Genomic DNA, 27,004 nt, shown 5'->3' on the forward strand with positions numbered 1-27,004 from the left:
CTAAACTTTCCCATTTTTAGTAGTCACCACTATTTTTCCAAATGCATAACTTTATCCAGACTCATAACTTCAGACCTCATCTCCCATATCCAATCAGTTGCCAGGTTATTGTTGATTCCATTTCCACAAAATGTCTCATATTTATTCCCCTCTTTCTACCCTGATTGCTTCTTATCACTTTTTTTTGTTTGTCATTTTTTACTCATATTTGACTCTTCTTTACAGAATTTGAGCTTTTGTTGGCAAAGATACTATGGTTTTATCATTTCCTTCTCCAGGTCATTTTATAGATAAGGAAACTAAGGCAAACAGGGCTAAGGGACTTGCCCACGGTCACACAGCTAGTAAGTGTCTGAGGCTAGATTTGAACTCAAGAAGATGAGTCTTCCTGATTCCAGGCCTGGTGCTCTATCCACTGCTCCACCTAGCTGCCCCTTCTTATCACTTGGACTATTGGAATAGCCTTGTAATTGGGTTTCCAACCTCTAGCCTCTCCTTTCTCCAAACCGTCCTCCAAAAAGCCACTAAAGTAATCTTCCCAAAGTAAAGTCTGATCATGTCACTTCCCTGCACAGATACCTCTAGTGATTCCCCATCGCTCCTAGTTTAAAATGCAAATTTCTCCACTTGGTAATGAAAGCTCTTCACAATCTGGCTACGACCCAGCTTTCCAGACTTCGGACACATCATTCCTTTTCCCCCATGTTTGGAATGTGCTCCTTTCCCTCTTAACCTCTGCCTCAGAATCCCTACCTTCCTTCAAGGATCAGCTTATGTTCCTGTTCCCATGGGAAGCCCTTCCTTATTCCTCTAATTGTGAGTATTCTCTTCCTCCTCAAATTAATCATCTATACATGTCAAGGTTTACATATCTATCCCTCCAGGAGAAAGTAAGCTCCTTAAGGTCAGAAGATGTTTTTTCATTTTTTATGTGATGTTCAAAACACAGGTGGTGCCATAGTGCATAGAGTGCTGGGCCTGAAGTCAGGAATACTCATCTTTCTGAGTTCAAATCCAGCCTCAGACACTTAATAATTGTGTGACTCTGGGCAAGTCCCTTAACCCTCTTTGCCTCAGTTTGTTCATCTGTAAAATGAGTGGGAGAAGGAAATGGCAAACCACTCCAGTATCTTTGCCAAGAAAATCCCAAATGGGGTCACAAAGAGCTAGACATGACTGAAATGACTAAAGAGCTCCCAGCACCTAACACATTCTCTTACCACGAAGATGTTTAATAAGTACTCGTTGGATTGAATTACTGGGTTGAGCATGTCTTACATGAGAAAGGATAGTGTCTGTTAGTTTAATGGTACATCTTATATTGGCCAGAATATGGGCAGTATTTTCTTCCCAAATCTGGCTTGTCTAAAACCAGAGTACAGACTATAATCTCACTTATTTTTTCAGTGTTGCTTTCTCTATTTTTCCTTTTGTTTTGGGGGGTTTTTTTGGTTTTTTTGTTTTTTGTTAGGCAATGGGGTTAAGTGACTTCCCCAGGGTCACACAGCGAGTAAGTGTTATGTGTCTGAGGTCAGATTTGGACTCAGGTCCTCCTGAATCCAGGGCCAGTGCTTTATCCACTGAGCCACTTAGCTGCCCCCTCTATTTTTTCCTTTCAAAGAGATTTGACCAATGAATATTTGTCAATATTTGAAGGCCATCTAGATTGGGGCCAATACAGTATCACCTTTAGTATCAACTAAATCTTTATAAGCCATCCAGATTCTCCATCCAAATGTAATTCACAGTAAGATTTAAATTTATTGCAATGAATCATAGCCATTATTTTCAAAGCCACCATACTTCAAGCTGTGGTCTTGAGGTCTGAAAGTCCAGACAGTATGAATCTACCTCTGAGAATAACTCCATTAAGGAAAATAATTTTTCTACCTCAGTTTCCTTTTGGTTAAGAAGAAAAAATGACAAAAAAGGAAAGGAAGGAAAAATGACATGTACTTAACCACATGTAGTGCTATCAATTTAATGTTTATGAAATGCTATGAAGATCTTAAGTGCCAAACATAAAGGGAGATGATAAGTTAGAGGAGTCAAATGACATCTCCTGGAAAATTTTCTGTGGATGATTTTTAAATCCTCATATCATACTTATTTAAAAGAGTACCTCATTTCAAGGGAATTTGCTATTGGATTGAAGCTAATGTTGCTTGATTTATATTAGTAAATGTATAATTGAAATCCCCATGCAATGCCAAACCTTGGCATCTGATCCCCACTCTCAGTGGGGGTGCACCTTCAGTTGCACAAATGAGGCCCCTCATCCTCTTTTCTCTAAAATTGATAATTCTGTAAAAATTATAAAATCAATTTATTTATGTTTCTTCTTCACTTCCTTCTTCTAATCAGCTTTTGAGCAAGTTGTTAATGAAGAATGTGATGACCAAAAATTATGGCAATGAGAAGAAGGAGAAGTAAATATTACATGCCCTGAGTGATTTATCTGTTTGTTTTTAAGAACAGGCATATCTCCCTCACATAAAGTTTTCCATACCAATGGCATTTTGCAGAAATATCAGTAATATGTTAGGGCAACTAGCTAGCACAGCGGATAGAACACTGAGCTTTGAATCAGGAAGACTCATTTTCATGTGGCCTCAGACACTTACTAGCTGTGTGACCCTGGGCAAGTAACTTAACCCTCTTTGCCTCAGTTTCCTCATTTGGAAAATAAGCTGGAGAAGGCAATGGCAAACCACTCCACTATCTTTGCCAGGAAAACCCCAAATGGGTCACAAAGAGTCAGACATGGTTGAAAAACAACCTAAAAATAACAGTAATACATCATAACCAGTCAAAGGGTGTGAACAAATAGTTCTCAAAGAAGGGCAAACTATTAAGAACCATATGGTTCTATGGAATAAAATTTTCCTTCACACTAAGCAAATTGACAGCAACGATAAAAGGTGGGAATAGTAAATGTTGGAGGGGTTCTGGAAAGGTAGCACACTAAATGTACTGCAACTATGATTTGGTCCAACCGTTCAGGACAGCAGTTTGAAATTATGCTAAGAAAATGACTAGTTGAGGCAGCTAGGTTGCGCAGTGGATAGAGCTCTGGTCTTGGAGTCAGGAGGACCTGAGTTCAAATCCAGCCTCAGGTATACTAGCTGTGTGACCCTGGGCAAGTCACTTAACTCCAATTGCCTTGCCAAAAAAAAAAGACTACAACAGTGTAGATATAAAGAACAACAAAAATGAAACCGAAAACTGTGGAATTATAACGACCAAGCCTGGCCTCAAAGAGATGTGAGAATGTACCTCCCTCCCTTCACTGCCGTGGTGGGGGACTACTGGTGTGAAACGCTGCACATAATGTTGATGTCCTTAATAGTTTTTTATGAACTGTCCCCCATTCCTTTTTGTTCTTTGTTCTAAGAGTACAGCACTCTTTGGAAACAGGAGGCCAGAGCTATATATTTGGAAATGAAAGTGATATAGAAACAAAACTCTATTTTAAAAAATAACACAAACCAAACTCCACACCAGATTTGTGATCTCATCAGTGTGGGAGTTTCCTTTGAAGATCACAACCCTTCTAGAACTTAGTAGATAAGAGTGAAAAATTCATACAAAGCTAATAATTGTCACCTAGCGGGGCAGCTAGGTGGCTCAGCAGATAGAGTGTCTGACCTAGAGTCAGGAAGACTCATCTTCCCCACTTCAAATCCAGCTTCAGACATTTACTAGCTGTGTGACCCTGGGCAAGTCACTTAGCCCTGTCTGCCTCAATTTCTTCATCTGTAAAATGAGCTAAAGAAGGTAAAAGCTAACCACGCCAGGATCTTTGCCAAGAAAATCCCTAATGGGGTCATGAAGAGTGGGACACTACTGAAAAATGGCTTAGCAAAGGTAATTGTCAGAGGAATTCTGACTGGACTGGACCAGGATTGGAAACCAAAAATTCCTGACTCCAAGGGAGGGGAGGTAGGAATAAGCATTTATATAGCTCCTACTGTGTGCCAGGCACTGTAGTAAGTGCTTTTTACAAACGTTATCTCATTTCCACTTTGCATCTGCTGCTCCACCTGGTTTCAATTCCAAGGAAGTGATACCCTTCTAACCAGATACTGCCTGATGTCCTCCACCCATTTCCTGCCTCCTTTTGGGTATTGTCTTTACTTTTAGATTGTAAGCTCCTTGAAGACAGGGACTGTCTTTCTTGTTATTCATTGTAACCACAGCACTTAGCACAGTGCCTGACATATAGTGGGTGCTTGATAAATGTTGATTGGATTGGATTATTGGATTTGAAATGTTATATCACTGCACTGAACTGACACTCCAAACCCTACCCTAATATTAGTCATGAAATCCTGCTATAATATCATTTGCCTACTTGTGCATTTATAACCTTGCTACTGTGGAACTCACTGTGCCTGCAACTTCTCCCTAACAATTGCTTTTGCAAAACCAGTTAATAATGTTAGTCAGGCATGCCTATATTTGTTATAGTTTGTTTCAGCTCTCAGTGCAGGAGGGTTAGGCCCGTTGTGAAAATTCAGAAATAGCGGCAGAAAGTTATTTGACTTGCCAGGGTCCCACCCAGGAGTCCTCTAAAATTGTGTGTGCATTGTACTATGTAAAACAAAAATTTAGCAAAGATCTAGTACTAGATTGTGCTGGCCAGATTGTGCTGGCCACAGAGAGATAAGTGACTCAATTTACTTCCCTAGCCCTTATCATAAAAAATAAATATTGGTGTTTCTCCATAGTGCAGTGACTTGGGTGAGGATCCTTGGTCCAAGACCCTCCCATCTGGGGGCAGTAGGAAGGGACTGAGGAGGGTGTGGCAACAGAAGATTGGAAAAAGATGCATTTGGTAATGGGGGATAGCAGCTTACACCCCATCGTGTGTAGAAAATCATCTTCCATATTGTTGTTCTGTGATAAGCTTGAAGGCAAGAGGGAGGTAGAAGCAAGTACCTTCAGAAAGCTGAATGACCTCCTGGAAGCTGTGAGGGCATGCCTGGCTCCCTCCTCCTTAAAATAGGGAAAAGGGAGGTGATTTATTGCAGAAAGATGTAAGATATTTCATATAGCATCCTCTATGGACAAAGAAGCCAAGCCATGAGAAAATGCTCCTAGGGCATCATGGAGGAGGGAATGGTCTCCCATTTTAAGAGCCTGCTACAAAAATAGCAGGTTTTCTCCTTGCAAAGAGGTTTTCAAAAGTATTATGGGTTTAAATGAAATGGCAAAACATTCTGAGCACATGATCCAGAATGATCGTGTTTTCACGCTTTTGCCAACTACCTCGGGACAATTAGCCCTGATGAAGGGGAACTCTAGGTCCTCCTCCTGCACCCACCCAGATGACTGTATCTTGGCTGGAGGGAATCTCTTTATTAAAAGGTCATTGTTTAGGGATTTACAACAGTTAAAACCTCCCCTGCCATTGCCAATTCTCCCTATTACTAATAACTAAAGCAAGTTAAACCTAGCTGGTACAAAAGCAGTAAACTACATCGGGCATGACAGTATGAATGCCACAAGTTCAGTTTTGCTTGAAGACTCATGTGTTAAAATTTTATCTAGTTCTGGCCCCCCTAACACTCCCCTTGGCCACTCCTAGTCAGTATACTAAGTTTATAATTAGCCAGTATAAAGGGTCAATAAAGGAACTGAGATTGTAAAGGGGACCCCAGAAGTCACATCCAAACTGTCCCAAAGATCAAAGGAGTATGATTTATGAATTGGATCATATATTAACCAAAAGCCACATAATGTGTGTAATATGTGCTGAATCAAGGCAAACCATGTATCAGGGCTTTTTGGTCCTATGATATATAAATCCCAGACAAATTCCAGACCTCCGCAGTAAAGACCAACAGATCACCAAATGGTGTTGATAATTTTGAGATGATATGGACATGTTATCTTTAAAGTTTTACTGACAAAATAATTTGAAAATGTTAATGAACTAACTCCAAAGTGGTACAGATAAGAGTTAGTCTATTTCCCAAAAAACCCTATAAAAATGAGACCTCGTACTCCTGTCCCTGGAACCATCCATTCTTCCATCTCCATTTGGGTCCGTGCTCCTGAGTGCTCCCAATTGTAATCCATAGTTACATGAGTGATACTCTCTGCTCCTCCCCTTTCCCATCCTCTTCCTCATGCTGCCTGCCTACCTTCACCATCCATCCCCTGTCCCCATGCCATCTGTCTCTGTACCCCCTTTACTGCTTGTCTCTGTATGTTCTGTACTGTTGGCCCCCACCCATTCCATGGTTATTCAAGTGTGATTACAACCCCGTTTCCTGCTGCCATCTCAGTCTTGGCAAATACCCAAAGAAATGGACATTTCTCCTGCTATTTCATAATTTCATAAATTAATTATCAGTTCGACTCCTGAAAATGATGCTGACAACTTCAGGGAAGGCAAACTGGTAATCTCAAATGTGAGAGGTTTTTTTTTTCCTTCATAAATCAGCCATGAAACTATTCAAAGTATTTTCGTAATCTGCATATTACTAGACATTGTCCAAACATACACAGAAGCACAAATTCCTGTATAATGAGGAATTGGACTTGCTACAGGTTCTGAGGGCTGCTGTTGGACTTCTGAAAAGAAATATTATCAACACTGAGTATCTCCACAAGTTTTATCCCCAAGTGTGCTTATATGGAAGGAAGCAGACATTCATTTTAGATGATTCTGTTTCACTACAATAAAATTGTCCTCTTTTTTTCAAATCAGCAAACAGAATTTTCCACTCACTCCCCCTAATTTGCAATTAAACTTGTGAATTGGTCCCCCAGAAGGTGGCTGACTACTATTCCCAGTATGATTACTACTCTCCTTCGTTCCTTGGACTGCTATCTTTCCATATCCATCTGTCCCTGGCATATCTCTTTGCTTCAGATACACACACTTCTAGACCTTAAACTATATTATAAAGCAGTAGTCATCCAAACCATCTGGTATTGGTTAAAGAATAGAGAGACGGAACAATGGGACAGACTAGACAAGAGAGAATCAGAAAGAGTGGAACTCAATAACACAATGTCTGATAAAATGTAAAACATAAATTATCTAGGAAAAAACTCCTTATTTAACTTTTTTTAAAATGGTGGGAAAATGGAAAAGCTGTCTGGCAGAAATTAGGCTTAGATCATCACCTTACACCATATTTCACAATACATTCTAAATAGATATGTGACCTTAATATTAAAGATCATATTATTAAAAAATTAGAAGAGGAACAGATTATATACCTTTCCCAGCTGTGGGTAGAACATGTATTCTAAACCAAATAAGAGATAGAGGTAGTTACAAAAGCTAAAATAGGTAACTTTGATTACTTGAAACTGAAAAGCTTCTGCACAGACAAAATTAATGCATCTGGGACAGGAAAGGAAGTGGCAGAATGGGAAAAAAATTTGTATCAAATTTCTCTGATCAGAGTTTGATATGCAAGGCATATAATTAATAAATATATATAAGACTAATATCCATTCCCCAGTAGATAAGTGGTCAAAGGATATGAACAAACAGTTCTCAAAAGAATTGCAAAGTATTCATACCTACATGAGAGAATGCTCCAAATCACCAGGAATAAGAGAAATGCATATTAAAACAACCTGGACCCAGCAATACAAGGATCTAAGACATCTCCAAAGGCCTCATGATGGAAAATGCTATCCACATCCAAAGAAAGAACTATGAATTTGAATGCAGATCAAAGAAAACTATTTGCTATTTTTTTCTCTTCTGTTGAGTAACGTTTTCTCTTTCTGGTGGTTCCTCCTCTTGGTTCTAATTTTTACTTACAACATCACTAATCTGAAAATATGTTTAATAAGAATGTATATATATACCCTATATCAGATTGTGCACTGTCTTGGAAAGGGTGGTGGGGAGGAAGGCAGAGAAAAATTTTAAACTCAAAAGAGCATGGAAATGATTATTGATAAATCAAAATAAATTAATTTAAAAAAGTGGAGTTTTTACCTCACACCCTGCAAATAAGAGAAAAAATGACCAAAAAAATGGCAATAGTCAATGTTGGAGGAATTGTGGAGCTATAGGTACACTAATACATTGCTGGTGGAGCTGTCAAATGGTACAACTATTTTGGAAAGAAATTTGGAAATAGGCAAATAAAGTGACTAAAATATCCATATTCTTTGAATGAGAGACTTCATTACTGGGCTTATACCCCAAAAAGTCCATCAATAAGAAGAAAGTCCTCATAATCGAAAATGTTTATAGTGACTTTTTTTTTTGTGATAGCTAAGAACTGGAAACAACATAGATGCCCATCAATTGGTGAATGGCTAAACAAATTATTGTACATGAATATAATGAAATATTACTATGCTGAAATGATGTGTAAACTGATGCAGAGTGAGGCAAGCAGAGCCAAAAAAAACCAATATACACAATAACTATAATAATGTAGTTAGTTAATGTAGAAAGAACAACTACATACTAAAAAATCAAAAGTATATGGGACAAAATCATAAAGATCAAACAGGACTCAAATGAAGAGATATGAGAGGACACCAGGGTAGGGAGCTGCCACCTCAAATCACAGATCTTTGGGATATCAACTCAGGTATCTAAGATTAACTCATTATCACAGCCCATATTTCACTGATTAATTATTGTATATTATAATTATCAGCTGTTAGTACAGCAATCTCCTGGTGATGTGTCAAGTGTTTAGAAATGCTTTCTTCTGAGCTGACATCAATGGACAATATTATTTATTCTTTGTATAGAGATGGTAGCACTACTAATGAGAATCTCATGAACCCTGTTGTAAAATGCTGTTATTTTGTTCCAACAGAAGGAAACGCCACTTGCAAATGCTGCATTCTGGGCAGCAAGAAAAGGAAACCTGGCTCTTCTGAAACTCTTGTTAAACAGTGGTCGGGTAGATGTGGACTGCAGAGACAGTGTATGAACTCGGTATATGCATGGCAAGAGCACCTAACTTTCCCCATGATGGCAAGAGAGCATTTCATGGATCCCTTTCAATTCCCAATGCTTACTTACATCTCTTGTTTGTTGTTTTTGCTTCGCCCCCCATACAGTTCAAAGATCAAGTATAGAAGAATTTTATTTTATTTATTTATTTTAGGCATTTAGGGTTAAGTGACTTGCCCAGGGTCACGCAGCTAGTAAGTATCAAGTGTTTGGTCTGAGGTCAAATTTGAACTCAGGTCCTCCTGACTTCAGGGCTGGTGCTGTATCCCACTGCACCACTTAGCTGCCCCAAGTATAGAAGAATTTTAAGACATTTTAAATCTAAGAGAAAAGTAGGAAGGGAATAGCAAGAGCAAAGCAGAGAAAAGGGGCCACAAAAAGGAAAGAGGAGGAGGAGAGAATAAGCAAAAACAAATTCTAAGAATATAAGGCAAATAGAACACACAAAAGTTTTAACTAACTGCAACTATGAAAGAATTCAGGAAAAAAAAGAATTCAGACAGAAAGAGATTGACATGGAAATGTATCAATTGCATGCTGTGTGTGAGGGGTAGAAAGCTGAGCAATTAAAGTCTCCATCCATTCCCTTAGCCTTTTTTTTTCTTTCAAAACATAAATGCGCTAACTGGCTACCTCAGAGAGGGAATAAAAGAAATTACCCCCAACAGACAAATACCACTTAGATAGCTTGCTGTCTCACCCCCCGCCGAGTGCTGCTATCCATCTATACTCAACAGGATTTTCGTGCATATCCAGTGACAGAGACATTAGATGAACAGAAAGCATTATTAAGATGTTATTAATTTAGAACATAGCTAAAGTTCTTTTTAAGTAATACTATTGTTTTCCTAAAAAAAAGTCGCTACATGATTCAATTGCACTTATCAGACAAGTGATTCTCTTGCTGGCTTAAGAGTAGTTTCAATTTCCCCCCAATTTTAGTCATTCTGGATGGGTTTTTTTTCCCTCCTTGTTCTGCTGTCCCTATTTTATTTATAGTTACTGGGCAACAGATCTAGGCTTATACAAACTTGTAAAGTAGGTGAGGCTGATCTTTACTTCATACTTTGCCTATTGTCCTTTTCATTTCTACCCATCCTTCTTTCCAATCCCTTCTCTGATACCCTTGGATAAGTAGCCCCTTATTTCCTCATGCTTCTCAGTAGTCTTGTGCCTTCCATACCCACCCACCCAGACTTGCCCTCCCAGCCATCATCCCACAATCAGGACCTTTCCAATCACCTACACCATCACACCTTGTCTATTTTTGTGTTCCCTTTCTTTGGATGCTCCCTGTGTTAGGTGACAGTTAGTTAATCTAATAAACTATGATGATATGTAAATTGATGCCAGTGGGTTAATTATATTATCCTTCCCAACAAATACCATTAAAAAGTATTTTATTAAATGTTAATATTTATTATGTCCTTTATTAAAAAGGGCATGATACCTTTAAGTCAGCTCTAAGAGGATTGGACTAGGTGATCTCTAAAGGTTTCCTCTAGCTTGAAAATTCCATGATTCCATAAAACAGTGGGGGAAGAGTGGCAGGAGAGAGAGGCAACACATACTAAAGCAAAAGGCAGCTAGGTGACACTGTAGATAGCATGCCAAGCTTGGAATCAGGGAGACTTTTCTTTCCGAGTTCAAATCTGGCCTCAGATGCTCACTAGCTGTGTGACCCTGGAAAGTCACTTAACCCTGTTTGCCTCAGTTTCCTCATCTATAAAATGAGCTGGAGAAGGAAATGGCAAACCACTACAGTACCTTTACCAAGAAAACTCCAAATGGGGTCCCAAAGAGTCAGACACAACTGAAAATGTCTCCACAAAATATTAAAGCAAATGAAATAAAGGATCCTGAAAATTCAGCATGCTTCTGACAATCTGTGGTACCCAGACCCATTCCATAATAAGATCCCTTGCTTCTTCTTAGCTGGGTATCACCTAAGATTAAAACATTTAATAAACTTGTAAGGTTATTAAAAGCCTACCTCTTTCTTTCTCTGTCTGCCATTGTTGCAGTATTTAAATTTCAAGCTCAGAATCAACAGCCCAATCAGGGCCTTCATTCTTGGCCACTTATTTTGCCTGAGCTGTGCTCTCTGTCTCAACACCCGAAGTTTGGGAGATTTCTTGGTAAATAATGGTATCATCTAGAACAAGTCATTCGACCACTGTGGACTTCAATATTGTCATCCATTAAATAAGAGAGTTACACTAGATGCTCTTAGAGGTCCTCTGCTGCTGTAACATTCTATTGCTACAACTCAAGTCTAACCCTAATCCACCTGCCTCTTTCTTTACACCCAAACATAGACAGTACTACTAGATGATAAGGTTATGCTCCTCTTCGAGTCGCTTGGGCTGGAACTTATTTGACCCTAGTAACAACTCCAAGTTTTCAGGATCACTTAGAAGTAGTTGGAATGCAAAGTCTCCATGAGCCCACTTGATAATCATATAGCCATACCAAATCTTTTCTGATAGACAGTATTGTACAGTATGTACATGAGGCTTTTCTATTTATAAAATCTTATCAACTTGAGTTGCTAAGATATATATATCTTAGATATATGTGTTATATATGTGTAAAAGCATTAATTATTGGTTTATATAGATTTTTAGGCACATCTTAACATACTTATCACAAATATATAGCTATTTTTTGTTTTCTTAGATTCATGAAATTCTATATATCTAGTTTCTTCTGATGGGTTTTGCTCAAGGGTAGGGAAAATAGTCTGTATTGGATCTGGTCTCTTGCTTAATTTCATCATTATAATGTATGAGATGATGCTTATCTGGAAATATAATACTTCCCCCAACAGGCCACCATGCTTATATGTTCAGAGCCTAGTCTCTGAAGATTTAATGAGAGCAATTGAAGATTTGCAATCCATTCGCCAAAAAAATCAACTTCTCAAGTTTAAGATAAAGGAAATGTGACTAGATGATAGTTCATCTGAAAAGGGTCTGGATGTATTTGTGTATTATCTGATTGTAATAAGTCCAATAAGAAAGCTAAAGCAACCCTAGATGGTATTAAGGCAGAGGGTCCGCGACAAAGGTCCTACCCTGCAATCCCTGGTCGCACAACACCTGGAGTATTGTGTTCAGTTCTAGGCACCACATTTTAGGAAGGACATCAATAAGCTGGAATGTGTCCAGAAGAGGGTAACCAAGATGGAGAAGAACCTCAAATTCATGCCATATTGAAGATGAGTTGACTAAACTTAGGGTGTTTAGCCTGGAAAAGTCTTGGAGGTTTGGGGATTAGGAGTATAATAACTGCATTCAAGTATTTGGAAGGTTGGCTCGTGCAAGAGAGGCTAGACTTATTACATTTGTTCCCAGAGGGAAGAACAAGGATCAGTGGAAAGAAATTTTGGCCTGATGTAAAGAAAAATCTAATAATTAGAGCCATCTAAAAGTGATATGTACTGCCCTAAGACAGGTTCCTCCTTCCTGGAGGTCTTCAAGCAAAAGCTAGGTGACTTCTTGTGGGATTCTGTAGAAAATTCTTATTTGTGCGGAGAATAGACTAGATAAATTAGGAAGCATTTATTAAGCTCCTGCTGTATGCCAGACACTATATTAAGCACTATGGATACAAAATGTCTGAAGTATCAAAAAGCCCTTGCTTTCAAGGGGCTTACAGTCTAGCCAGAGGAAGCCATGTGTACATATATAGGTATATACAAATTAAAGATAATTTTGAGGAAAGGGCATTATCAGCTGAAAGGATCAAGAAAGGTTTCCTATAAAAGGTAGCATTTCCTTGAAGGAAATGAAAGATAGTAAGAGAAGAAGATGAAGAGGGAGTACATTCCACAGATGGGGACAACCTATTCAAAGGCACAGCTAAGGGCAGCTAGGTGGGGCAGAGGGTATAGTACCTGGCCTAGAGTCAGGAAGACCTGAGTTTAAATCTGGCCTTAGACACTTGCTAGCTGGCAACTCTGGGCATGTTTCTTAACCCTGTTTGCCTCAGTTTCTTCACCTGTAAAATGAGCTGAAGAAGGAAATGGCAAACCACTCCAGTATCTTTGCCAAGAAAACTCCAAATGGGATCATGAAGAGTCAGGAAAGACTGAAATAACTCAACAACAACAACAACAACAACAACAACAACAAAAGAGATGGATGGCCATGTATGACAGACAATAAGAAGCCCAGTTTGGCTGGACTCTAGTGTGCATGAAAGGAAGTGATGTGTAATAGGTTGGGACCAGATTGTGAAGAGCCTTAAATGCCAAACAGAGTACATAGCTGCTCCTAGAGTTAAGAGGAAGCCACGGGAGCTTATTAAGTAGATGGATGACATGGCCAGATCTGCACTTTAGGAAAATGAACTGTCAGTAGGATGTATGGGAATGGGGAGAGACCTGGAGCAGAGAGATTAATTAGGAAGTTATTGGAATAACCCAAGCAAAAGGTGATTGGGGCCTGACCTAGGGCGGTATCTGCATAAGTACATAGAAGGTATGGATGCAAGAAATGTTGTGGAGATAGAAATGACAAGATATGGCAACTGATCGAATATGTGACATTAGAGTGAGTGGTGGAAGATGACACCTAGGTTGTAAATCTGGGTGACCAGAAGGATGGTGGTGATTTTGACCAAAATTGGAAAGTTTGGGAAAAGGGTGAGTTGGGCCCAGGGTGGGGAGAGATAATAAGTTCAGTTTTGGACATTAGATTGTGAACTCCTTAAGAGCTGGGACTAACTTTTGCCTCTCTTTGTATCCCTAACTCTTAGCACAGTGCCTGGCATATAAAAGGAGCTTAATAAATGCTTCTTGACTGAGTGGCTGGTATGTTGAGCTTTGTGATGTTTATAGGACATTCAGAAATGTCCGATAGGAAATTGGTGATTGGGGAGTAGAGCTCAGGAAAAAGAGTAGGGCTAGATATATAAATCAGAGAATCATCTGAATAAAGATGACCATTAAATGTATGTAATCAAAGAGGCCAGGACAGAGCTACAGTTAAAGGGGAGAAAGAGAGAGACAGAGAGAAAGAGAAATGGAGAGAGATGGAGAGAGACAGAGAGACACACACACAGAGAGACAGAGAGACAGAGACAGAGAGAGAAGATAGTATCCAGGAAGAAAGGGTGATCAAGAGTATCAATGTTTCAAAGAGGTCAAAAGATATCAGAACTGAGAAAAGGCAGTTCAGTTTGGCAAATAAAAGATTGTTGGGGACTTTAGAGAAAGCAGGTCCACTTGAGTTGGGAAGCCAGATTGCAAAAGTATGAGAAGTGAATTAAAGGAGCAGCAGTGCAGATGGGTGTAGACAGCTTTTTCTGTAGACCAGTTGGTTGAAAAGGAAAGGAAAGATATAGGATGATGTCTTGAAACATCTTTGGGTCAGGGCAGCTAGGTGGCACAGTGGATAGAACACCAATCCTAGAGTCAGGAGGACCTGAGTTCAAATCTGACCTCAGATACTTGACACTTACTAACTGTCTGACCCCAGGCAAGTCACTTAACCCCAATTGCCTTGCAAAAAAAAGAAGTGTCCTCAGGTCCTCTTCAACTCTTAAGATTTTGTGATTATTCTCAAAGGAATATCTTTCCACTGAGTTTGTGTGTGCACATTAAATTGTATATTGCACATGCTAGGATCCAGCTAGATTTTTTTTAAAAAACTAGAACTAATGGGGGAAGGGAGGGAGGGAATAGAGATGCAGAATAATGTAATAAATGCTAGACACAAATGTAACTTCTAGGCATTGTTATATGAGGCCATCTCTGTCAGAAAACAAAACTGTAGGTGATTTGACAGGTGTTGACTATTAACAGAACCTTCAGTCACAGCTCATAAACTAACAGTTACTCCTTAGGTACCTTCTTCTTCTGCCTCTTTTATTTCTTGCTCTTTATACCCCCTCCTCAATCTCTTACCCTTAACTGGGCACAACATAGAATTAAAGAATATATGTGTATACAAATATATAGATATATAGATATATAGAAATATGTATGCATGTACACCTATTAATATTTGTACACGTACATCACAACTTGTCTATTTTTGTGTCTCCTTCCGAGGATGCTATGCTAGGTAACAGTTGGTTAATCTGATAAACTATGCTAATATGGAAATTGATGCCAGTAGGTTAATAAGATTGCCCTTCCCAACAAATATCTTTTAATGGACATAATACATATACACATATATTAAATAGATAGATTATATCTTATATATATATATGTTGTATCTTGTATATATGGACGTAATACATATACACATATATTAAATAGATAGATTATATCTTATATATATGTTATATCTTGTATATATTATATATATATTATATATACAAATGTTTCATTCTCTAGTGATTGTTTTCCCTATTCTAATTTGGAAAAATGATTTGAACATGTTTTTCTCTTTAAAAAAAAAAAGGACAAATCCTAAAATATTTTGCTGTCTACTTATCTGAAATCTGAGATAGATTTCTCCCTCTACCCCCACTACAACCAATGACCTTTAATTTTATTGTCACCCTGACATAGATACAATGTTCAGAGCTTTGGTGGCCAAATTTCTATCAAATTATTAGCTTCCTTTCACTTTTAGAACAAACTATCTGTACCAAGAGTATCCCTCCTTGACTAACTTCTTCGCTCTTCTCCTCATCTCCGCTCCAGAAGAGAACTGAGCTGAATAATGAACAGACATGCTGAGCCCCAGCCCCACATCCCCCACAGACACATATGGAATAGGATGGCTTAGGGCAAGAGATAGTTCTGAAACTCTGACTGGAAAGCCTCGGCAAACACGTTCCAGCTACCATGAGCAGCAAGCAAAGTTGTGATTGGCACCCTGCAGACAAAAACAGGGAAATAAAGGAATGATGATAGTAGCAAAAAACAACAAACTCCTCCCCCGTCGACCCCCGAAGAAACTGGTCCCGGATTTAAATAATATGGGTATTTTAAAAAATCAGTTCTAGCCTGGTACACACCCCCTAGCACAGCCAGAATGGAAGAACGTTGTACTTCCACTCTAGAAATCCGATAGACTTCACAAATAGTTGAGCATGGAGGGTTAGGAAGTACAAATCCAATGCCAAAGTAAACATCAAAAGAATAATGAGACTATAAAAAGCCTTTTTGATTAGAATTCTATATATCAGCTGTTGTTAATTTGAATTGTGCATGTTTATGAATTATGCCAAAGTTTATAAAAGCTTGACTGGCTTTGTTTACAATAACAATCCCAGTAAAATGGCTAGCCCCCAAATGTTTTATCTGATTCAAGCTATCTTCTTTTTTTTTTTTTTTGCTAGAACTGTTTTGTAGTCACAATTTCATAGTCTCACGTCATGGGGCTGATGAAGTAAAAATGCCCCTTTGAGAGCATTTAATCCAACCCCTTAATTTTGCAATAAGGAAACTGAGGCTCAGAATGGTCAATGATTTCCTCAGGATCACCCAGATAGTTGACAGCAGAGCTAGGACTTAAATCAGTCTAAGGCCCCCTAGGTCAATATTCATTCCTCTCTACATCCTACTTCTCATCCAACCTGAATTATTAACAAAGATTATTATTAATTATTTATTTATAAAAGTAATTGTTTATAAATAAATAATAAATAAATAAAATTATTAATAAGGTATTCTGGCCCTGGAAACCTAATGAGCCTTATTTGATAACTTCTTTGGGTTAATAATACTGTTTTGGAGCAAGATTCATAATATTAATCATCAAATGAGGTCATCACATCACAGCTGCCTCCTATAATAACTATGTCTGCTTAGATTGGATTTCTGGTCAAAATTAGATTGTATTTCTGGAAAAGTAAGTGAGTTTTTAAATTGAAAATCCCAATTTTGATATGAGAGTAAGTATTACAGTTCATGTTTGCATTTCTTCCCCTACCCCTCCCGTTGTACATTAAAAACTTGACTCAAGATGAATGTCTGCCATTGCAGCTAAAACATCATGACTGCTTAGCAGGAGCACTGAGATTTCTGCAGTCTTTTTTTCCCCCGCCATGAGATTTCAGTCATTGATATGACAGATGGTCTAATATGCTGATTTGTTTCTCCTCCTTCCAGCATGGCACCACTCTGCTCATGGTTGCTTCCTATGCTGGCCACATAGACTGTGTGAGGGAATTGGTTCTCCAAGGAGCAGATATCAACCTTCAGAGAGAGGTGAGTAAAACCAATAAAAAAGAAGAAAATAGGGGCAGAACTGAGCAGGTTGTTTACAGCCGGAGGTACCAAGCAAATAGGACAAGGTCCATGGAAATAGTTTTCCCTCAGGGACATTGAAGCCCAGAGTTGAGGAATTTGTTGTGCTGAAAACAAGGTCTAGGGAATCCATCATAACACATCCACTTATCAACACCAGACCTCCCAGACTACTTCATTAGCTGGTGTCTTGGCCTTCCTACTCTGAAAAGGTGAGGGGATAGCCTGGGGAAGACCTGAAGACTTTTCAAACACTGGATTATACTTTCAAGACCCTTGAAGCTATCTGTCCATTGTGTCAACATGAGTTATAAGTTGATCCAGTGTGGAGGTAGGGGGCCCAAGTCTGGAATGAGGGATGAATGTTAGGATAAAGAATGTTTTCATATCCTTTACTAGCATAGTCTTCCCCAGGCTATCCCCTCACCTTTTCTGAGTAGCATGAGCCTTATCAATATGATCACCAAAGAATGAGAAATATAGATAGCTGTCACATTCTACTGGTGTAGATCATGACAGACCTAAAAATAAAATGGTTCTCTGAGAAATGAGACTGGTATCATCTTAGTGTTCACAGCTTGAGATAGTATACAAAGGCTGTAGTAAATTATATTTATATTGTTATATATTGTACATATAATTTCATATGATATATAATTATCTTTTTTTGTCTAGGCAATGGGGTTACGTGACTTGCCCAGGTCACACAGCTAGTAAGAGTTAAGTGTCTGAGGCTGGATTTGAACTCAGGTCCTCCTGACTCCAAGGCCAGCAATAGGGGCACTACGCCATCTAGCTACCCCTATGATATCTAATTATTATATTGTATTGTTATGGAAAGCCCAAATTATTTTATTACCACCACCAATTCTGCCATAATTAAGGAGGCATGACAACAATGCTGGCTTACTGTTCAAGGTGGTGAGGAGGGCAGTTTTCATTTCCCAAAACTATTTCCCTGAATGGTACTCACATTCAGAAAGACTAAAAGTTCATTCCCATATATCTTTTCTCCTGGATTTATAGTCCTTGTTCACTTGAGCTTTTAAGAAACAGACTTTGAGTTAGTAAGAATTTTTAAAAAAGGAAAAGAAATAGACTTTGAACAATAGAAAAGAACATGAGCCAGACCTACTTACTCACAAAGTGTGTCCTGAGAAGCATTTCCAACAAGCATTGGAATCGCTTAACAATAATTCAAAAGAACCTAAGAGGATGGGCGAGGAAAAAGCAACCTGCTTTTGGTTTCCAGCCAGCATGTTTCCCTGTGGTTTGCTGCTTGGCTGTTTGTTTAGTTTTTATCATTCAATTAAAATCCTTAGAGTGGTAAAGCCTCTTTGTGCTTTCAGCATGTGCCCCCATTGACCCTTATAGAGCTGTCCAAAATGTATCTATTCTGGAGGAAACCCTATGGTTCATTGTGGTATGATGCAGATGCTGAATTCTCCAAGAATCCAAGTTAATGCATCATATAGTCTGAGACTATTAAGCTACCATCACCAAAGGAAAGTCCTTTCCCTGACCTATTTTAGTGTTTGGTGGGTATTGTTACTGAAGTGATTTGGCATCTTATTCTGTCTTGTACCAACCTTGATATTTTGTAATACTAGGTCATATATTTGTTTTGCTGCATAAGTTGCTGCCATCCCTTTATTTAGTGGGCTGTCTAGACACATAGCCCAGTATGGATACCAAACTAAAAGCTAATGGTCCTAAGAGAGTTGCTGTTTATTGAGAACTTGCAAAAATCTTGGCTGATGGAGGAGTACAGATAGAAGACCTAAATAAAAGTGACGGCATGAAGCCCTTTATTTCAGTAAGAGAAAAGCAAATACAATTAGTTGTGTCTTGTCTCATATTCTCTAAAGTGGGGGCTGCCTTCTTTTTTCTATGTATCATTGCTTTAGTATAATGACGACTCATTTAAACATTGGGACATTTACTCAAACTGACATGAAGTAATCGTGACTATGGTTATTAATATATCAGGGAAATGCATATAGAACTTAGTCCTTTCCAATTCAATAACAAATGTTGTTAAGTGCTAGCCATGAGGAAGACACTGCACTAGGCACAAGTGACTCTCAAGCATGTCCAACATAAAAATATGCTCATCTTCTTCCATTGCACATACATCAAGACAGTGAAAAGCTTGCCATTCCAACAACCACTTCCTATCTTTAGTTTATGGGATCCAGCTCTCTCCATTATTGGGGAGATTACAGGCTCTCAGGAAACAATGATGAGGTGGACCCAATGGCTTTCTACAGGTTGAAAGGAGGAAGTCTCCTTCCTTTTAAATAAGCAGAAAAGAAGGAAAGGCAGAAGGATCCCTAGTCCTGGAATCTGCATTCATAACCCTACTTCTGATGCTTACTACCTGTTATGACCTTAGACAAGTAACTTAACCTCCTCCCCTCGTGTCAATTTTTTTCATCTATAAAATGGAGTGTGGGGGGTGTTCTAGATGAGGTCCCTTCTGACCCTTGATCTAATTTGCACAGAGCCATCCCTGGGACTGAATGATATGATCTGGTGATGTGGCATAGATTTTACAAAGGAAACACAGCAGTTCTGCTGCTATGCCCCCCATCTCTTCATTATATCCTCCCCCCTTAAAAGCCAGAGTTCTTTTGCATTCATAATTAATGTCTAAAGCATGCTTTTCTGAGACACTACCCACCTGGATCATTTCCTTCCACCTTTAAGGGATACAGAAGGGCATAAAGGAGTTTTTTCCTCTTGATCTTTGAAGAGCTTTTACAGAGTTCAAGTAGCAGAATTTAAGCATATTTGCATAATCAAAAACATTTGTCAGATGCATGTTCATGAGTGGGGTGGCATTTTTTGATCAGTATGCAAAGATTTTGCTGCCAGTTTTCATGCAGACACAAAAAAAAGTCTGGTAAAGATGGGCGCTAGGAGATGAGATGGTAGTACATTTGAGCATGCTGTGGGCAGTGTGGAAGTCAAAAACAGGTTTTCTCTGGCATTTCACCTGTGTAAAATAGGATGGATCCTGATTCTTATGAATATAGCCTTTTCCTCATTTCTAGCACTGACTGCCTGAATTCTTCCCTAAGTTAATCATGTCGTTAGTGGAATAGAATTTAAATTCCCAAGCCCTACTTATCCTACCCAGTGATCCAAAGAATGTGTCTACCTCTAAACCTAGATTCAGAAATTTATCATCCCAAGTTCCTTTTTTTTTACCCAAAATGGAACAAAATGCCTGCTTTTAAACCAGCCTCTCTCTTCCTCCCAGTCAGGTACAACGGCTCTCTTCTTTGCTGCACAACAAGGCCACAACGATGTGGTGAGATTTCTCTTTGAATTTGGAGCTTCCACTGAATTTAGAACTAAGGTAAGAGAACTTTTTTTTTGCTTTCATATCCTATAAGAATATTTCAGGACCAAGGCAGCTAGGTGGCCCAGTAGATAAAACACTGTCATTTGAATCAGAAGGGTCTGAATTTAAATATGGCCTCAGACACTTACTAGCTGTGTGGTCCTGGGCAACTCATTTAACCCTGATTGCCTCAAAAAAAATTTCAGAACCCATGCCTTGTGTTTCCTTTTTTGTGTGTGTGAGGCAATCAGGGTTAAATGACTTGCCCAGGGTAAGTGTTAAATGTCTGAGGCCACCTTGTATTTCCTCTTGATCTAAAATGAGTGTAGTTTTCTCCCTCAAATATTTTTAAAGTAGGTATTTCAAGGCTACTTCTTTGGGCACACAGACCCCTGGAATTACAGTTAAAAGACTCAGAAAATCTGGGTTCAAGTCCTTCCTGTCTTAGCCAGTTACTAGCTACAACCTTAGACAAGACCCTTTAGCCTCTCTGAACTTAAACTCCTTCCAAAAAACAGTTGGGTTGGGCCAGACAATCTCCGAGGTCTCTCTAGCTCTAAAGCCAATAATTCAGTCCTAATCACAAAAAAATCAATTCAAATAATAATAATGATGATAAGAATAGCTATCAATAAGGGCAGCTAGGTAGTGCAGTGAATAGAGCACTGGCCCTGGAGTCAGGAGGACCTGAGTTCAAATCTGGCCTCAGACACTTGACACTTACTTGCTGTGTGATCCTGGGCAAGTCATTTAACCCCATTGCCTAGCCAAAAAAAGAAAGAATAGCTATCATTTACATAGCACCTACTATGAGCCAGGCACTGTGCTAAGCACTTTATAAATATTATCTCATTTGATCCTCATAACAACTCTATGAGATAGGTGTTACTTTAATCCCCATTTTACCATTGAGGAAACTGAGGCTAGCAGAGGTTAAGTGATTTGCCCAGGGTCACAAGCTAGTAAGTGTCTGAGGCTGAATTTTAAGTCAAGTATTAAGTGCTTACTATGTGCCATGTACTGTACTAGGTGCTAGGGATAGGAAGCCAAAAAAAAAAAAAAGAAAGTGCCTGGCCTCAAAGTTCTTACATTCTGTTGGGGGACAATAGCATGTTCACAGGTACTTCAATATATAAAAAATATATACTAAGTCAATGCAAAGAAATGTTTATTTTGTGGGTATATGTGAGAGAGCAATTATTATGGGTTCCACATGTTGGAGAATTATGTCTACAAATCATAATGTTTCCTTTTGTGTCATGTTTTATTTTAAGGGTTGGTATTTGGATGGCAGGTCTGTAAGTTTCCTAATACATCTACATTTTTTCCCTCTAGTTTGCTCCCATTATCTGGCTAGAATGATCAGAAGCTTTAATGCGGTCCTGGGGAAATAGTTTCAATGTGGATATTTCTGAGGCATGAAGTTTGATATGTCTATAAATTGTCTACAAAATGTCTCCAGGTTCCTTTAAGAGCCAATGTCTTAACTAATACATAGCATACAGTTACCATGGGTATATGGCTATTCTTATGCCCTAATCCCTAACTTTTCTTTTGTCCCATATGGCCAAAGAAACCAAGAACAAATCAAACCAAGAATGAATCAAAATAAAATAAAAAATTTTACTGTCAAAAACGATTTATGGGATGAAGCTATTGTCCCTGAATTAGGAAGACAGTCTTGGGCAGACATGGGAGTTTCACAATTGTGCCAGCTTATTTCTGACCTAATTATAAACAGAAATTCTTAGGAATTGTCTCCAGTTGGAGTACTCATCCAGGGAAAAACCTTGTGAATGTTTGAGTTTTCCCCATTGCTAGGCATTTTTAAATTTTTGGATAATGAGGTAGTTTTTTTTTTCTTCTCTCTCAAAATGTCTAACCCTCGGGGCAGCAAGGTGGTGCAATGGATAGAACACTTGCCTGAGATTCAAGAGGACCCAAGTTTAGATCTGACCTCAGTCACTTACTAGCTATGTGACCCTGGGCAAGTCATTTAACCCCAATTGCCTCAAAAAAAAAAGCCTAACCCTAGGTCAGATAAACTTCAAAAAGGGATTTTTCTATGATTTTTGTTTCTTTTCCAAAATCTATTGCAAACCCATGGTTTTCCCCTTCACTTCCAGGTGGGTACAAGTGTATGTGTAAAAGCGCAAATATAGTGCATAATAAATAATACAATGCCCAAAGGACACCAAGGATAAACTAAAAATCTCAAAATTCCTTGGGAGACCCAAGAAGTAGTTCCTAGAAACTCAAATTTATTCTTTTCTACACTTCTGTGACACTTTAAATGGAGAGTTCCTTATGTCCTAAGGTAGTATTCTAAGGTTCAAATCACATTACGCATGAAGCTTAAAATGCCAGACTAGTGTATTTATATATCCTTTTTGTTTTGTTTTGTTTTGTTTTTCTAGCTTAGGAGACAGTGTAGTTTCCATTCTCATCAAACAAAAGAAAATTTTAAATGACATTACATTATTTAAACAGGCAGAGTGTAGATCTTTCTACTGGAGCTTCCAATCATACAAAACAGTAATAAATAAGTTATGTCATTATTGTCAAGAAAAAGTGAAAAGAATAGATGAGAGAAGAAGGTAGAAGTATTTATCTTTTGGGGAATTATTTTCTTCACCTCTTGGGCATGTGAAAAATATGTCTCTCAAAAGTTTGTGCCCCTGGTCTCTAATGCATTTACTTTCTTCTTGTCTCTAGGATGGCGGCACTGCGTTGTTGGCAGCCAGTCAATATGGCCACATGCGAGTGGTAGAGACCTTACTGAAGTATGGAGCCAACATTCATGATCAACTTTATGTGAGTTTGTTCCCAATGGACACTAAATGTGCGGTTTTCAGTTCCCTTGCCACACATGATCTCAGCAATATTATCTCAACTGCCAGCAATTGCCTTTTGAAAAACAAATACATACACAAAAAACCCAAATCGGCTTTTATTCCATATTTTAATTAACTGTAAGTCTTTAGACTGGGTAATGTTTACAGAGTCAGGAGATGTGATATAATTGAATTAGATGGTAATTTTTGCTACAGGAAAACAGTACTGATCTTGGTTCTGTAATTTTGAGCCTATTTACACATACGTCATTTCACTTAATGCATAAAATGGCAGATCCTACAGCCCACCATGCAATACATCTTCATTACATGACAGCCCACCCAACATAGCATATGGAACTGATGAAGAATGAAACTGAATGTTTTCTTTACATGCCTGTGACATGGGACAGTTCTTTTCAGCAAACATAAAGCATCTACCCTGTCCAAGGCCCTGCAGTGATGACCCAGAGATGTAATGTAAAGAAAAATTAAAATATCCTACTTTCAAAGAACTTAAAATATAATAGACAAGAAGAGTAGCTAAGCTGCTCTCTGGGAGAAAAACAGAATCAGGGGAAGGAGATGTAGCTGAAGCAAAGGCAGCCCAGAGTTGCCTTTGAAATGCATCTGCTGCTAGGGTGGACAGCTTTCTGCCAATTAGCAATTAGACCATTACCCAAGGGCTTTACTCATTGATTAATCATAGTAGCAAACTACAGAGTATAGTATAACTATGATTCTATTTTGTAGGTGGTCGCATGAGAAAATTAATAATTTAATTATGGTAGTTAGAAAAAGATTCCTCCAACCACAACAAAAAAATTATAGGTGGGCTATGTAATTTTTTAAAATTAAAAGTGAAAGTATTTTTAGATTAAATTTTAAAATAAAAATTAAAGTATATTTTTGAAATGAAGTATTTTTTGAAAGTTAAAATGTCCTACAGCTACAACACAAGCAAGTGACTTACCCAGGGTCTCTTGGGAAATGAGTGGAGAAATCAAAATTAACCCTTCAACTGCTGGTTTCAGCCATTTATGCCCTGGATGTTATGTTATCCTGCAACCAGACCTCTTGCTTTACATTCAGTTTTCCTGTGTATATATGGGGGAAGATGTATTAGTTAGATATGAATTTTTTTCATTTGATCACATTTTACTTCCACCTTGGGACACCTTAAAAATTATAGGTTACATAAGGGTTGATATATTAAAGGGTTCTTTAATATTATTCCCACCCTCATCTGCCCCCATGTACACCTATCACAGTATCATGGACACTCTATGAACACAGATGGAATGACTAAGGCATTGATGGAGGGCCTGAAGATTCTGATGACTTTGCAGCGCCAGTTAGTGGGGGGCATTTCAAAGGCCGAGGTCACGTGTGCTGCTTCTGCCCCCTTTCAGGCAAGGCCTATGGTCATGATTTTGGCATTAGTGCCACACTAAAGATAGTAATAACAACCTTCATTTATACAGCACTTAAGGTTTTGCAAAGCATTTTACATACATTTTTTCATCTGGTTCTCATAACATGCATATACATGTACATATATACATATATATGTTTCATATAAATATACATATAAAAACATAATAAATATATCCATATATTTTGTTGTTGTGATGTTTCAGTCATGTTCATCTCCTTGTGACCCCCTTTGGGGGTTTTCTTGGCAAGGGTACTGGAATGTTTTGCTATTTCCTTCTCCAATCCATTTTTACAGATGGGGAGCTGAGGCAGAGTTAAATGACTTGCCCACAGTTACCCATCTAGTAAGTGTCTGAGGCTGGATTTGAACTCAGGAAGATGAGTCTTCCTGATTCTGAGCCTAGTGCTCTATCCAGGGCAACACCTTAAGTTGCCCTCACACACACACACACACACACACACACACACACACACACACGTGTACAACGACACCTATTATTAGAGAAAAAGAGGTGTTTGGGAGCTTATTTGTTAAAGCTCAGACCTCACATTCCCATAGTGCTTCATGCCTATTATCTCACTAATCTTCACAATAGTGCACAAGGTAGTTAGTGTTTAAGATGACTCAAGAAACTCCATGCCCAACAGTGATATCAGTGCCATCACATCTTCCATTTACTTTATGGCCCTGCCCCTCCTATGACCCTTGGCCAGATGGTCTAGTAAAAGCATCCAAAGTAGTTAAAGTGTAGAGAAAGAAAGGTCATGGAGACCCTAGACTTTCTGTGAACTGAAAGGGCCACACATGGTAGAAAACAATGGGGTATGGAAAGCACTTCTTAGAGAATTGTCAGAGAATGAACAGCTGTTGGTGGCATGCAAGCCAGCTTAGAGAAAAGCACAAATCAGCCTCTGAAGTCTTTGCTCTCCCATGAAGCATCTGCTTTAAAAAAAAAATCTGTGCAATCTGTTAAATTAATTTTTTAAATTCCATGTCGAGTATTGCCCAAAGACTGCCAACTCAGCTGACACCCTTTGGAAACACAATAGTACCCTCTGCATGAGGCACCTGGCTGAGGCTAGCAAAGAAGGGTGCTTGGTATTTATTGGTGTACACTAGTGACTTCTTTCCTAACCTGAGGCACCATCATTGGCCAGATTGGCTTGTCTTTTCCACCAGTGTTTGCCCTGGCAAGAACCAGCTAGGATTTTCCACTGTGGTCTAAAATAACAAAGCTCACTCTCATCAGATGTACCTGGAGAAGAAGGAAACAAAGTACCTGTAATCAAGTGAATCATGTTGTCCACTAGATATAACATAACATTTCACCAGCCTTGATCAAAGATGCAAAAAATGCCCCAACGCTACATACATCCAATTACAAATGATAATAAAATGGAAATAGAATAAGCACATGTTCTGTTTTTGTAGATAATATTGCTTAATTGAGTTCATAGGTAGTAGATGTCTATAGGATGGGTATGCTCCATTCAGGAGAGACTTCAAATACATCTTAGATGAGCAATTATTTCAAAGGCATCACATTCATCCTTTAGCACCAGGGGTAGAAAGACAAATGGGAAAAAAAAATCTAATTGGAAATCTTGCTCCATTCATTAAAACCCACAAAAAAGATATTTGTAGCAATATTTAACCATACCAGACCACAAAAGGCTGAAAAGACTCCCCCAACCCCGGACCCTTGGACTATTATTATTATGAAGTAGGGGCAGCCAGGTGACACCATAGATAGAGTGCTGTCTGGCCTGGAGTCAGGAACACCTGAGTTCAAATCAGGCCTCAGACACTTATTTACTACCTGTGTGACCCTGGGCAAATCACTTAACCCTGTTTGCTTCAGTTTACTCATCTGTAAAATAAGCTGGAGAAGGAAATGGCCAACTATTCACGTATCTTTGCCAAGAAAACCCCAAATGGTATTATGAAGAGTTGGACACAACTGAGCAACAATAACAAGGATCTAAGAAATAGAAATGACAGGACTGCTGAGTTGCACGAAACACTTTCTTCACATTCCTGAGTTTAATCCCAAGAAGCATCCTGGTATAGCAAATGAAGAGTTGACCTCAGAGTCAGAAAGATCTGGGTTTAAGTCATGCCTCTGACACATGCTGGCTATGTGACCCAAGATAAGTGACTTCATCTCCCAGTACTCCGGGTGACTTCCTAAGAAAAGAGGCAGCACAATTCCAGCAGA

At 38.7% G+C, this 27,004-nt stretch overlaps 1 protein-coding gene across 4 annotated transcripts in view; it reads left to right on the forward strand.

The window, feature by feature from the left end:
* The window catches only part of ANKRD29 (ankyrin repeat domain 29), a 60,478-nt gene that overhangs the window by 13,181 nt on the left and 20,293 nt on the right, over nt 1-27,004 (forward strand). For 2 of the 4 annotated variants that reach the window (XM_020968736.2, XM_078153464.1), the window contains exons 2-5: nt 8,814-8,924; nt 17,028-17,126; nt 20,431-20,529; nt 23,230-23,328. In XM_020968736.2, the coding sequence (XP_020824395.1) occupies nt 8,814-8,924; nt 17,028-17,126; nt 20,431-20,529; nt 23,230-23,328 (408 nt within the window). Of the gene's footprint in view, nt 1-8,813; nt 8,936-17,027; nt 17,127-20,430; nt 20,530-23,229; nt 23,329-27,004 lie in introns of all 4 variants that reach the window. The other 2 variants (XM_020968741.2, XM_078153465.1) reach the window with 2 other exon arrangements.

The sequence above is a fragment of the Phascolarctos cinereus genome, unplaced genomic scaffold (genome assembly GCF_003287225.1).
Source record: "Phascolarctos cinereus isolate Bilbo 61053 unplaced genomic scaffold, phaCin_HiC Scaffold_4;HRSCAF=312, whole genome shotgun sequence".
Taxonomy (NCBI): Eukaryota; Metazoa; Chordata; class Mammalia; order Diprotodontia; family Phascolarctidae; genus Phascolarctos; species Phascolarctos cinereus.